Source organism: Salvelinus alpinus, chromosome 2 (assembly GCF_045679555.1).
Source record: "Salvelinus alpinus chromosome 2, SLU_Salpinus.1, whole genome shotgun sequence".
Taxonomy (NCBI): Eukaryota; Metazoa; Chordata; class Actinopteri; order Salmoniformes; family Salmonidae; genus Salvelinus; species Salvelinus alpinus.
The window spans coordinates 34,540,612-34,554,950 of record NC_092087.1 but is presented as its reverse complement, the minus strand read 5'-3'; the positions used below and the strand labels follow the sequence as shown (position 1 = coordinate 34,554,950).

Below are 14,339 nucleotides of genomic sequence, written 5' to 3'. Positions count from 1 at the left end.
AAGCATACTTCCAAAGTTGTGGCAAAATGGCTTAAGGACAACAAAGTCAAGGTATTGGAGTGGCCATCACAAAGCCCTGACCTCAATCCCATAACGTTTGTGGGCAGAACTGAAAAAGCATGTGCGGGCAAGGAGACCTACAAACCAGACTCAGTTACACCAGCTCTGTCAGGAGGAATGGGCCAAAATTCACCCAATGTGTTGTGCAAAGCTTGTGGAAGGCTACCCGGCACGTTTGACCCAAGTTAAACAATTTAAAGGCAATGCTACCAAATACTAAACTTCTGACCCACTGGGAATGTGATGAAAGAAATAAAAGCTGAAATAAATCATTCTCTACTATTATTCTGACATTTCACATTCTTAAAATGAAGTGGTGATCCTAACTGACCTAAAACGGAATATTTACTGGGATTAAATGTCAGGAATTGTGAAACTGAGTTGAAATGTATTTGGCTAAGGTATGTAAACTTCCGAATTCAACTGTATGTAGTGAGGGCCAGCCAACGAGAGCATACAGGTCGCAGTGGTGGGTAGTATATGGGGCTTTGTTGACAAAACGGATGGCACTGTGATAAACTACATCCAATTTGTTGAGTAGAGTGTTGGAGGCTATTTTGTAAATTACATCGTCAAGGATCGGTAGGATGGTCAGTTTTACAAGGGTATGTTTGGCAGCATGAGTGAAGGATGCTTTGTTGTGAAATAGGAAGCCGATTCTAGATTTCATTTTGGATTGGAGATGCTTAATGTGAGTCTGGAAGGAGATTTTACAGTCTAACCAGACACCTAGGTGTTTGTAGTTGTCCACATATTCTAAGTCAGAACCGTCCAGAGTAGTGATGCTAGTCGGGCAGGAGTTTGCGTGCAGCAATCGGTTGAAGAGCATGTACTTAGTTTTACTAGCATTTAAAAGCAGTTGGAGGCCATGGAAGGTGTGTTGTATGGCGTTGATGCTCGTCTGGACATTTGTTAGCACAGTGTTCAAAGAAGGGCCTGATGTATACAAAATGGTGTCGTCTGCGTAGAGGTGGGTCAGAGAATCACCAGCAGCAAGAGCGACATCGTTGATGTATACAGAGAAGATTCGGCCCAAGAATTGAACCCTGTGGCACCTCCAGAGACTGCCAGAGGTCCGGACAGCAGGCCCTCCAAATTGACACACGGAACTATCTGAGAAGTAGTTGGTGAATTAGGCGAGGCAGTCATTTGAGAAGCCAAGGCTATTGAGTCTGCCGATAAGGATGCAGTGATTGACAGTAGAGGTCGACCGATTAATCGGAATGGCCGATTAATCGGGGCCGATTTCAAGTTTTCATAACAATCGGAATCTGTGTTTTTGGGCGCCGATTTGATTGGGTTTTTTTTGTTTGTTTTTTTACACCTTTATTTCATCTTTATTTAACTAGGCAAGTCAGTTAAGAACACATTCTTATTTTCAATGACGGCCTAGGAACGTTCTGCCTCGTTCAGGGGCAGAACGACAGATTTTTAACCTTGTCAGCTCGGGGGATCCAATCTTGCAACCTTACAGTTAACTAGTCCAATGCTCTAACACCCGATTACATTGCACTCCACGAGGAGCCTGCCTGTTAGCGAATGCAGCAAGCTAAGGTAAGTTGCTAGCTAGCATTAAACTTATCTTATAAAAAAACAATCAATCAATGACTGTCATTGCTCCAATGTGTACTTAACCATAAACATCAATGCCTTTCTTAAAATCAATACACAAGTATATATTTTTAAACCTGCATATTTAGCTAAAAGAAATCCAGGTTAGCAGGCAATATTAACCAGGTGAAATTGTGTCATTTCTCTTGCGTTCATTGCACGCAGAGTCAGGGTATATGCAACAGTTTGGGCCGCCTGGCTCTTTACGAACTAATTTGCCAGAATTTTACGTAATTATGACATAACATTGAAGGTTGTGCAATGTAACAGGAATATTTACACTCATGGATGCCACCCGTTAGATAAAATACAGAACGGAATAAACGTTTTGTTTTCGAGGTGATAGTTTCCGGATTAGTCAAAGGTATATGGTTTAGAGAGAAATAGTCGATAATTCCTGTAATAACTTGCGGCTGAACTTGAAAGGGGTCATTTCGTTATTTTACCGTTCATGTCTTCCATAGAGAATGTCTTGATCTACTTCAAATAAGGTCTGTGTTTCGTGCAGGCTTAAACCGCCTCGACGTTTTGATACCCGTGTAAATCTCACTAGGATAAGGTAACGTTTGTCAACATATTTTCAGAAATCCACTCTACAATTTTTTTAATCTTCGCTTATATTTAGCCAATATTGATCAGAGTTACCTTATCCTATGGATATCTACACAGTTATAAAATTGGCACGGTGATGTAAGCCTACACGAAACACAGACCTTATTTTAAGTGAATCTAAAAATATCCTATGGAATAAATGAAGGAACCGCTTTTCAGATTTTGCTAGAAGGTGTCATGGGAATTATGACTCGCACTTTGGTTGTCAATTCTTACCATGCCCATTATTAAAATAGGATTTCCTGCATATAGAAATGACAGTTTTTGTTTTCAACATTCATCACAGGTAACTTAAACTCTATTTTTATTCAAACAGTTGAGAGTATTTGTCTCCTAAGCAGACTCTTCAGTATCATTGTCACTTCAGAGCTGTGTGTGTGTGTGTATTATATTAAGTTAAAATAAAAGTGTTCATTGTTCATTCAGTATTGTTGCAATTGTCATTATTACAAAAATGTGTGTATGATATATATATATATATAAAAAAGTTTTTAAAAATAAATCGGCCGATTTAATCGGTATCGGCTTTTTTTGTCCTCCAATAATCGGTATCGGCATTGAAAAATCATAATCGGTCGACCTCTAATTGACAGTCAAAAGCCTTGGCCAGGTCGATGAAGACGGCGGTTATATTGTTTAGGACCTTGAGCGTGGCTGAGGTAAACCCATGACCAGCTCGGAAACCAGATTGCATAGTGGAGAAGGTACGGTGGGATTCGAAATGGTCGGTGATCTGTTTGTTGACTTGGCTTTCGAAGATTTTAGAAAGGCAGGGCAGGATGGATATAGGTCTACAACAGTTTGGGTCTAGAGTGTCTTCCCCCTTTGAAGAGGGGGATGGCCACCGCAGCTTTACAATCTTTGGGGATCTCAGATGATACTAAAGAGTTTGAATAGGCTAGTTTAAAGGGGTTGCAATAATTTCGGCTGATATTTTTTAGAGGGTCCAGATATTCTAGCCCCGCTGGTTTGTAGGGATCCAGATTTTGCAGCTCTTTCAGAACATCAGCTGTCTGGATTTGGGTGAAGGAGACGTGGGGGGGGGGGGGCTTGGGCAAGTTGCTGCACAGGGTGCTGAGATGTTGGCCGCGGTAGGGGTAGCCAGGTGGAAAGCATGGCCAGCCGTAGAAAAATGCTTAATGAATTTCTCGATTATCGTAGATTTATCGGTGGTGACAGTGTTTCCTATACTCGGTGCAGTGGGCAGCTGGGAGGAAGTGCTCTTATTCTCCATGGACTTTAGTGTCCCTAAACTTTTTGGAATTAGTGCTATAGGAAGTGAATTTTTGTTTGAAAAAGCTAGCCTTAGCTTTCCTAACTGACTGAGTATATTGGTTCATGACTTCCCTGAAAAGTTGCTATTCGATGCTAATGCAGAACGCCACAGGATGTTTTTGTGCTGGTCAAGGGCAGCCATGTCTGGGGTGAACCAAGGGCTATATCTGTTCTTAGTTCTACATTTTTTTGAATGGGGATTGCTTATTTAAGACGGGGAGGAAAACACTTTTGAAGCGCAACCAGACATCCTCTACTGACGGGATGAGGTCAATATCCTTCCAGGATACCCGGGCCAGGTCGATTAGAAAGGCCTGCTCGCTGAAGTGTTTTAGGGAGCGTTTGACGGTGATGAGGGGTGGTCGTTTGACCACGGACCCATTACGCACGCAGGCAGTGATCGCTGAGATCCTGGTTGAAGACAGCATAGATGTATTTAGAGAGCAAGTTGGTCAGGATGATATCTACTTGCTTCTACACCTGCATTGCTTGCTGTTTGGGGTTTTAGGCTGGGTTTCTGTACAGCACTTTGAGATATCAGCTGATGTAAGAAGGGCTATATAAATACATTTGATTTGATCTAAGAGGGTGCCCATGGTTATGGATTTAGGTTTGTACCTGGTAGGTTCCTTGGGGATGGGGGGCGATCAATTCACATATGGTGTCCAGGGCACAGCTGAAGGGGGTCTATAACAAGCGACAACAGCGAGAGACTTGTTTCTGGAAAGGTGGATTTTTAAAAGTAGAAGCTCGAATTGTTTAGGCACAGACCTGGATAGTATGACAGAACTCTGCAGGCTATCTCTGCAGTAGATTGCAACTCCGCCCCCTTCTGCAGTTCGATCTTGTCGGAAAATGTTATAGTTAGGGATGGACATTTTAAAGTATTTTTGGTGGCCTTCCTGAGCCAGGATTCAGACACGACTAGGGCATCCGGGTTGGCGGAGTGTGCTAAAGCAGTGAATAAAACAAACGTAGGGAGGAGGCTTCATGCGTGAAACCAAGGCTTTTACGGTTACAGAAGTTAACAAATGAGAGCGCCTGGGGAATGGGAGTGATGCTTGGGGGCTGCAGGGCCTGTGTCAGCCTCTACATCACCAGAGTGGGATAAGGGTACGGCTAAAGGCTAAGAACTGGTCTTCTGGTGCGTTCAGGAACAGAGTAAAAGGAGCCGATTTCTGGGTGCGGAAGAATAGATTTTTGGCATAATGTACAGACAAGGGTATGGTAGAATGTGAGTACAGTGGAGGTAAACCTAGGCATTGAGTGACGATGAGAGAGCCCGGTGAGGTCACCGCATGTGTGGGGTGTGGAACACAATAACACCTAGGCATATTGAGCAGGGCTGGAGGCTCTACAGTGAAATAAGACAATCACTAACCTAATCAGCAATAGACAAGGCATATTGACATTTAGGGAGCGGCATGTGTAGCCAAGCGATCATAGGGTCCAGTGAGTAGCTAGGCGAGCTGGAAACACAGCGTTTCAGACAGCTAGCAGGCCGGGGCTAGCAGATAGGCCTCGGGGACGTCACAACGGCAGAGCCTGTTGAAACCCACTAGAACGGTTACGTTGGCAGACCAGTCGTGCTGGATCGGCGGGGCTCCGTGCCGGAAGCAAAGGGTCCAGGCCAATTGGCAAAAGAGGTATTGAAGCCCAGGAGTTGTCTGATGGATCTCTTCGGCTAGCCGGGAGATGGGCCGAGCTTGAGACTAGCTCCAAGCTAACTGGTGCTTGCTTCGGGACAGAGACGTTAGCCAGGAGTAGTCACTCGGATAGCAGCTAGCTAGCTGCGATGATCCGGTGTAAAGTTTGAGTTTACGGTAGGAATCCGGAGATGTGGTAGAGAAAAAGCAGTCCGATATGCTCTGGGTTGATATCGTGCTGTGCAGATTGGCAGGAATTTGTTGGACTGAGGCTGGCTGGCTGATATCAGAGTTAACGGTGATGACCGCTAGCAGTGACTACCAGCTAGTAGCTAGTTAGCTGGCTAGCTTCTGATGGGGGTTCCGGTTCTAAAGTATAAAAAATAGAAGGGTTGCAGGAGAGTATGTTCAGTCCATAGATGGAAATTGAGATTAAAAATATAAAAAATATATACGAAGAAAACGATATATACACAGGACGGGACAAGACAAAACAGACGTCCGACTGCTACGCCATCTTGGAATGAGATGTACTGGGCTGTATGCACTACCCTCTGTTGTGCCTTGCAGTCGGAGGCCGAACAGTTGCCATACCAGGCAGTGATGCAACCAGTCAGGATGCTCTCGATGGTGTAGCTGTAGAACTTTTTGAGGATCTGAGGACCCATGCCAAATAATTTCAGTCTCCTGAGGGGGAATAGGTTTTGTCGTGCTGTCTTCACGACTGCCTTGGTGTGCTTGAACCATGTTAGTTTGTTAGTGATGTGGACGCCAAGGAACTTGAAGCTCTTACCCTGCTCCATTACAGCCCTGTCGATGAGAATGGGGGTGTGCTTGGCCCTCCTTTTCCTGTAGACATCTCCTTTGTCTTGATCAGGTTGAGGGAGATGTTGTCCTGGCACCACACGGCCAGGTCTCTGACCTCCCTATAGGCTGTTTCGTCATTGTTAGTGATCAGGCCTACCACTGTTGTCATCGCCAAACTTAATGATGGTGTTGGAGTCGTGCCTGGCCATGTGATAGACTGGTTCACCCCGCTACCATCCAGAAAGCGAGGTCAGTACAGGTGCATCAAAGCTGGGACAGAAGCTGTTTAGTCTCTCGATCTCAAGTCCATCATACTGTTGAACAGCCAACACTGCCACAAAGAAGCTGCTGTCTACATACAGACTCGAAATCATTGGCCACTTTAATAAATGGATCACTAGTCACTTTAATAACGCCACTTTAATAATGTTTACATATCTTTCATTACTCATCTCATAGGTATATTCTGTATTCTATACCATCTATTGCATCTTGCCTATGCTGCTCGGTCATCGCTCATCCATATATTTATGTACATATTCTTATTCCATCCCTTCACTTAGATTTGTATGTATTAGGTAGTTTTTGTGGAATTGTTAGATTACTTGTTAGATATTACTGCACTGTCGGAACTAGAAGTACAAGCATTTCGCTACACTCGCATTAACATATGCTAACCATGTGTATGTGACCAATAAAATTTTATTTTAGTGAACAGGGAGTACAGGAGGAGACTGAGCACGCACCCTTAAGGGGCCCCCGTGTTGATGATCAGCGTGGCGGATGTGTTGTTACCTACCCTTACCACCTGGTGGCGGCCCATCAGGAAGTGCAGGATCCAGTTGCAGAGGGAGTTGTTTAGTCCCAGGGTCCTTAGCTTAGTGATGAGCTTTGAGGGCACTATGGTGTTGAACGCTGAGCTGTAGTCAATGAATAGCATTCTCACATAGGTGTTCCTTTTTGTCCAGGTGTAAAAAGGGCAGTGTGGAGTGCAATAGAAATTGCATCATCTGTTGGGGCGGTATGCAAATTGGAGTGAGTGTGTCTAGGGTTTCTGGGATAATGGTGTTGATGTGAACCATAACCAGCTTTTCAAAGCACTTCATGGCTACAGATGTGAAACGGGTCGGTAGTCATTTAGGCAGGTTACCTTTGTATTCTTGGGCACTGGGACTATGGTCTGCTTGAAACATGTGGGTATTACAGACTCGGTCATGGAGAGTTTGAACATGTCAGTGAAGACACTTGCCAGTTGGTTGCTCGGAGTACACATCCTGGTAATCCTTCTGGCCCTGTTGACCTGTTTGAAGGTCTTACTGACATCGGCTACGGCGAACGTGATCACACAGTCGTACAGAACAGCTGATGCTCTCATTCATGCTTGAGTGTTACTTGCCTCGAACGAGCATAGAAGTAATTTAGCTCATCTGGTAGGCTCATGTCACTGGGCAGCACTCGGCTGTGCTTCCCTTTGTCTGTAATAGTTTGCAAGCCCTGCCACATCCGACGAGCGTCGGAGCCGGTGTAGTTCGATTCGATCTTTGTCCTGTATTGATGCTTTGCCTGTTTGATGGTTTGTCAGAGGGCATAGCGGGATTTCATATAAGCTTCCTGGTTAGAGTCCCACTCCTTGAAAGCGGCAGCTCTACCCTTTAGCTCAGTGCGGATGTTGCCTGTAATCCATGGCTTCTGGTTGGGGTATGTACGTAGAGTCACTGTGCGGACGACGTCATCGATGCATTTTTTGACCAGTCACTGACGTGGTGTACTCTTCAATGCCTTTGGAAGAATCCTGGAACATATTTCAGTCTGTGCTAGCAAAACAGTCCTATAGCTTAGCATCTGCTTTCTGACCACTTTCTTATTGACGGAGTCACTGGTGTGTCCTGCTTTAGTTTTTGTAAGCAGGAATCAGGAGGATAGAATTATGGTCAGATTTGCCGAATTGAGGGCGAGGGAGAGCTTTGTACGTGTCTCTGTGTGTGGAGTAAGCTGGTTGCACATTTAACATGTTGGTAGAAGTTAGGTAGAACAGATTTGAGTTTTCCTGCATTAAAGTCCCCTGCCACTAGCTGCTGGGTTTTTCACACTCAACAGTTTCCCATGGGTAATCAAGAATGGTTCAGCACCCAAAGGACATCCAGCCAGCCAACTTGACATAACCGTGGAAAGCATTGGAGTCAACATTGGCCAGCATCCTTGTGGAACACTTTCGACACCTTATAGTCCATGCCCCAAATAATGTACTGTTCTGAGGGGGTGCAATTCAATACTAGTAAGGTGTTCCTAATGTTTTGTACACTCAGTGTGTGTGTATATATTATATACACAGTATATTATTATATATACACAGTGCATTCGGAAAGTATTCTGACCCCATGACTTTTTCCACATTTCAAATCAAATCAAATTTTATTTTATTTGTCACATACACATGGTTAGCAGATGTTAATGCGAGTGTAGCGAAATGCTTGTGCTTCTAGTTCCGACAATGCAGTAATAACCAACAAGTAATCTAACCTAACAATTCCACAACTACTACCTTATACACACAAGTGTAAAGGGATAAAGAATATGTACATAAAGATATATGAATGAGTGATGGTACAGAACGGCATAGGCAAGATGCAGTAGATGGTATAGAGTACAGTATATACATATGAGATGAGTAATGTAGGGTATATAAACAGTGGCATAGTTTAAAGTGGCTAGTGATACATGTATTACATAAAGATGGCAAGATGCAGTAGATATAGAGTACAGTATATACATATGAGATGAGTAATGTAGGGTATGTAAACATTATATTAAGTGGCATTGTTTAAAGTGGCTAGTGATACATTTTTGCATAAATTTCCGTCAATTCCCATTATTAAAGTGGCTGGAGTTGAGTCAGTATGTTGGCAGCGGCCGCTAAATGTTAGTGGTGGCTGTTTAACAGTCTGATGGCCTTGAGATAGAAGCTGTTTTTCAGTCTCTCGGTCCCTGCTTTGATGCACCTGTACTGACCTCGCCTTCTGGATGATAGCGGGGTGAACAGGCAGTGGCTCGGGTGGTTGTTGTCCTTGATGATCTTTATGGCCTTCCTGTGACATCGGGTGGTGTAGGTGTCCTGGAGGGCAGGTAGTTTGCCCCCGGTGATGCGTTGTGCAGACCTCACTACCCTCTGGAGAGCCTTACGGTTGTGGGCGGAGCAGTTGCCGTACCAGGCGGTGATACAGCCCGACAGGATGCTCTCGATTGTGCATCTGTAGAAGTTTGTGTGCTTTTGGTGACAAGCTGAATTTCTTCAGCCTCCTGAGGTTGAAGAGGCGCAGCACAACGCTGTCTGTGTGGGTGGACCAATTCAGTTTGTCCGTGATGTGTACACCGAGGAACTTAAAACTTACTACCCTCTCCATTACTGTCCCGTCGATGTGGATAGGGGGGTGCTCCCTCTGCTGTTTCCTGAAGTCCACAATCATCTCCTTTGTTTTGTTGACGTTGAGTGTGAGGTTATTTTCCTGACACCAGGAACGTTACAGCCATATTCTAAAATTTATTAAACACTACCCATAATGAAAAGGAAAAACTGTTTTTATGAATTGTTTGCAAATATGTATAAGAAACTGTCACATTTACATAAGTATTCAGACCCTTTACTCAGTACTTTGATAAAGAAGCTTTGGCAGCGATTACTGCCTTGAATCTTCTTGGGTATGACGCTACAAGCTTGGCACACCTGTATTTGGGGAGTTTCTCCCATTCTTCTCTGCAAATCCTCTCAAGCTCTGTCAGGTTAGATGGGGAGCGTCGCTGCACAGCTATTTTCAGGTCTCTCCAGAGATGTTTGATCGGGTTCAAGTCCGGGCTCTGGCTGGGCCACTCAAGGATGTTCAGACACTTGTCCCAAAGCCACTCCTGCGTTGTCTTGGCTGTGTGCTTAGGGTCGTTTTCCTGTTGGAAGGTGAACCTTTGCCCCAGTCTAAGGTCCTGAGCACTCTTGAGCAGGTTTTCATCAAGGATTTCTCTGTACTTTGCTCTGTTAATCTTTCCCTTGATCATGACTTGTATCCCAGTACCTGCCACTGAAAAATGTCCCCACAGCATGATGCTGACACCGCCATGCTTCACTGTAGGAATGGTGCCAGGTTTCTCCAGACGTAACGCTTGGCATTCAGGCCGAAGAGTTCAATCTTGGTTTCATCAGACCAGAGAATCATGTTTCTCATGGTCTGAGTCTTTTAGGTGCCTTTTGGCAAACTCCAAGCGGGCTGTCGTGCCTTTTTTAGTGAGGAGTGGCTGCTGTCTGGCCACTCTACCATAAAAGCCTGATTGGTGGAGTGCTGCAGAGATGGTTGTCCTTCTGGAAGGTTCTCCCATCTCCACAGAAACTCTGGAGCTCTGTCAGTGACCATCGGGTTCTTGGTCACCTCCCTGACCAAGGCCCTTCTCCCCAGATTGCTCAGTTTGGCCGGGCAGCCAGCTCTAGGAAGAGTCTTGGTGATTCCAAACTTCTTCCATGTAAGAATGATGGAGGCCACTGTGTTCTTGGGAACCTTCAATGCTACAGAAATGTTTTGGTCGCCTTCCCCAGATCTGTGCCTCGACACAATCCTGTCTCAAATCTACAGACAATTCCTTCGACCTCATGGCTTGGTTTTTGCTCCGACATGCACTGTCAACTGTGGGACCTTATATAGACAGGTGTGCCTTTCCAAATCATGTCCAATCAATTGAATATACCACAGGTGGACTCCAATCATGTTGTAGAAACACCTCAAGGATGATCAATGGAAACAGGATGCAGCTGATCGCAATTTCGAGTCTCAGCAAAGGGTCTGAATAGTTATGTAAATAAAGTATTTGTTTTATTTTTAATACATTTGCAAAAATATCTAAACCTGTTTTTGCTTTGTCATTATGGGGTATTTTGTGTATATTGACAATTGTAGAAAAAGGCTGTAACGTAATAAAATGTGGAAGAAGTCTAATAGTATACACTCTGCTAGGGTTGTCCTCTCTCACAGGCCAATCACAATAAAGCAATCTCTGTATGTTTCTTCGTCTTTTTGGCAGGCAAGCCCAAGCTTGGCCGAGAGCTGGGGCGGGGTCAGTATGGAGTGGTCTATCTGTGTGACAGCTGGGGGGGACGCTACCCCTGCGCTCTGAAGTCTGTGGTACCGCCCGACGACAAGCACTGGAACGATCTGGCTCTAGAGTTTCACTACACCAGGTGAGAGGGAACGATTTAAAGACGACCTGCTGCTTTGGCTTGTCATATATGGCCACACCTGGGCCATGGATTTCAGCCATACCCTTTCAGTTTGTAGTTTCAACCATAGTTTATGTCCTAGCATTTCAAAAGAGCTCGCCTTTAAACTGAGACCTGAGGTAGTAATAGAAAGTAAAAAAAGTTTACTTAATTTTTTTTTTTTAATTGGTCTCTACTCAAGTGAAGAATAGTCCTCCAATAACAAACAGTGGTGCGACTCATTTGTCATCAACTAAACTCTTCTTTATTGGTGGTGACAGGTCTTTGTATAGCACATGTACTGGTTAAATCTCCACACCCTCTAGGACACGCAATGGGCTCATTTGAGTAGTAAGGCGCAAGCTACCGACTAGACAAAAGTTGGAGTTGAATCTGCGACATTTGAAAGTCAGAAAACGGATGTGGTTTTCCAACATCCAGGCGCAATGCCACATGGCAGTGTTGCAATTGTTTCTAAACGTTTTTCTTTGTAATATTGATTTAAACAGGTCTCCAACCCCCATATCACACACTCACAAACTGTACATACAGTGGGGAGAACAAGTATTTGATACACTGCCGATTTTGCAGGTTTTCCTACTTACAAAGCATGTAGAGGTCTGTAATTTTTATCATAGGTACACTTCAACTGTGAGAGACGGAATCTAAAACAAAAATCCAGAAAATCACATTGTATGATTTTTAAATAATTAATTTGCATTTTATTGCATGACATAAGTATTTGATCACCTACCAACCAGTAAGAATTCCGGCTCTCACAGACCTGTTAGTTTTTCTTTAAGAAGCCCTTCTGTTCTCCACTCATTACCTGTATTAACTGCACCTGTTTGAACTCGTTACCTGTATAAAAGACACCTGTCCACACACTCAATCAAACAGATTCCAACCTCTCCACAATGGCCAAGACCAGAGAGCTGTGTAAGGACATCAGGGATAAAATTGTAGACCTGCACAAGGCTGGGATGGGCTACAGGACAATAGGCAAGCAGCTTGGTGAGAAGGAAACAACTGTTGGCGCAATTATTAGAAAATGGAAGAAGTTCAAGATGACGGTCAATCACCCTCAGTCTGGGGCGCCATGCAAGATTTCACCTCGTGGGGCATCAATGATCATGAGGAAGGTGAGGGATCAGCCCAGAACTACACGGCAGGACCTGGTCAATGACCTGAAGAGAGCTGGGACCACAGTCTCAAAGAAAACCATTAGTAACACACTACGCCGTCATGGATTAAAATCCTGCAGCGCACGCAAGGTCCCCCTGCTTAAGCCAGTGCATGTCCAGGCCTGTCTGAAGTTTGCCAATGACCATCTGGATGATCCAGAGGAGGAATGGGAGAAGGTCATGTGGTCTGATGAGACAAAAATAGAGCTTTTTGGTCTAACTCCACTCGCCGTGTTTGGAGGAAGAAGAAGTATGAGTACAACCCCAAGAACACCATCCCAACCGTGAAGCATGGAGGTGGAAACATCATTCTTTGGGGATGCTTTTCTGCAAAGGGGACAGGACGACTGCACCGTATTGAGGGGAGGATGGATGGGGCCATGTATCGCGAGATCTTGGCCAACAACCTCCTTCCCTCAGTAAGAGCATTGAAGATGGGTCGTGGCTGGGTCTTCCAGCATGACAACGACCCGAAACACACAGCCATGGCAACTAAGGAGTGGCTCCGTAAGAAGCATCTCAAGGTCCTGGAGTGGCCTAGCCAGTCTCCAGACCTGAACCCAATAGAAAATCTTTGGAGGGAGCTGAAAGTCCGTATTGCCCAGCGACAGCCCCGAAACCTGAAGGATCTGGAGAAGATCTGTAAGGAGGAGTGGGCCAAAATCCCTGCTGCAGTGTGTGCAAACCTAGTCAAGAACTACAGGAAACGTATGATCTCTGTAATTGCAAACAAAGGTTTCTGTACCAAATATTAAGTTCTGCTTTTCTGATGTATCAAATACTTATGTCATGCAATAAAATGCAAATTAATTACTTAAAAATCATACAATGTGATTTTCTGGATTTTTGTTTTAGATTCCGTCTCTCATAGTTGAAGTGTACCTATGATAAAAATTACAGACCTCTACATGCTTTGTAAGTAGGAAAACCTGCAAAATCGGCAGTGTATCAAATACTTGTTCTCCCCACTGTATGTGTATGCATCATACTATCAATTGGTGAGAGAGACTCAAATCACATTTAGTTGTACATAACCACTGTATACATGAATCGCGGCAAAGTTGGTTCCTGTTTGTCACGTCTTTGGTCAAGTTCGGGTGGGTTAAACAAAAACACCTTAATTATTGGTTGACAATAGACCCTCCGACAATGCAGGTGATGAAGTTGAAGAGCAGCTGCAGAAATTTGCAGTCAGTACTTCATGACCTTTGATCACATGGTTTTTGGTTAATGTAGTTGTCGTGTAGGTGCAAGTTGGACAATTTGTATCCCCCATAATGCAACACACTTTGTAAGGAGGTGAACAACGATGACCACTTGACAAAAGTGATCCGCTCGGACACGCCCATAGATTTGGGTTGTCAATTAATTTTGGCCCGCTGCCATACTGACTGGCGCCCTGCACTACAAGTCCCAGCAAGCACTGCCAAAGTGCTGTGTGCATTGGAGTCATGTGTAACTCCATACATGGAGTGTCTGAAAGTGGGTGTGTCAACAAGTTGGTTTATGGAAAGCGAATCAGCTAATTTGGCAGACTCATTTTAGCTAAGCCTAGGCCTTTTCCTAAATGTAACCTCATTCTCCTAACCTGCTACGTTAATTCTCCTAACCTGCTACGTTAATTCTCCTAACCTGCTACGTTAATTCTCCTAACCTGCTACGTAAACATTAAGCTGACCAGAGGTGCACCTGGCTATGGCCGGTCTAACCAATAATGGAGCGCAGGATGTTACACCAGTTGCTGTTGATCCACCCACTGATGTTACACACACACACAGCTGTTGATCAACCCAGTGATGTTACACACACACACAGCTGTTGATCCACCCAGTGATGTTACACACACACACACACACAGCTGTTGATCAACCCACTGATGTCACACACACACACACACACACACACACACAC

General features: G+C 44.5%; 1 protein-coding gene across 3 annotated transcripts in view; it reads left to right on the top strand.

Annotated features, from left to right (window-relative positions):
• The window catches only part of LOC139559395 (dual serine/threonine and tyrosine protein kinase-like), a 47,048-nt gene that overhangs the window by 22,700 nt on the left and 10,009 nt on the right, over positions 1 to 14,339 (top strand). For all 3 annotated transcript variants that reach the window (XR_011671753.1, XM_071375398.1, XM_071375406.1), the window contains exon 10: positions 11,070 to 11,226. Coding sequence is in view for 2 of the 3 variants with exons in the window: in XM_071375398.1 (XP_071231499.1) it covers positions 11,070 to 11,226 (157 nt within the window). In the remaining variant the exon portion in view is untranslated. The remainder of the gene's footprint in view (positions 1 to 11,069; positions 11,227 to 14,339) is intronic.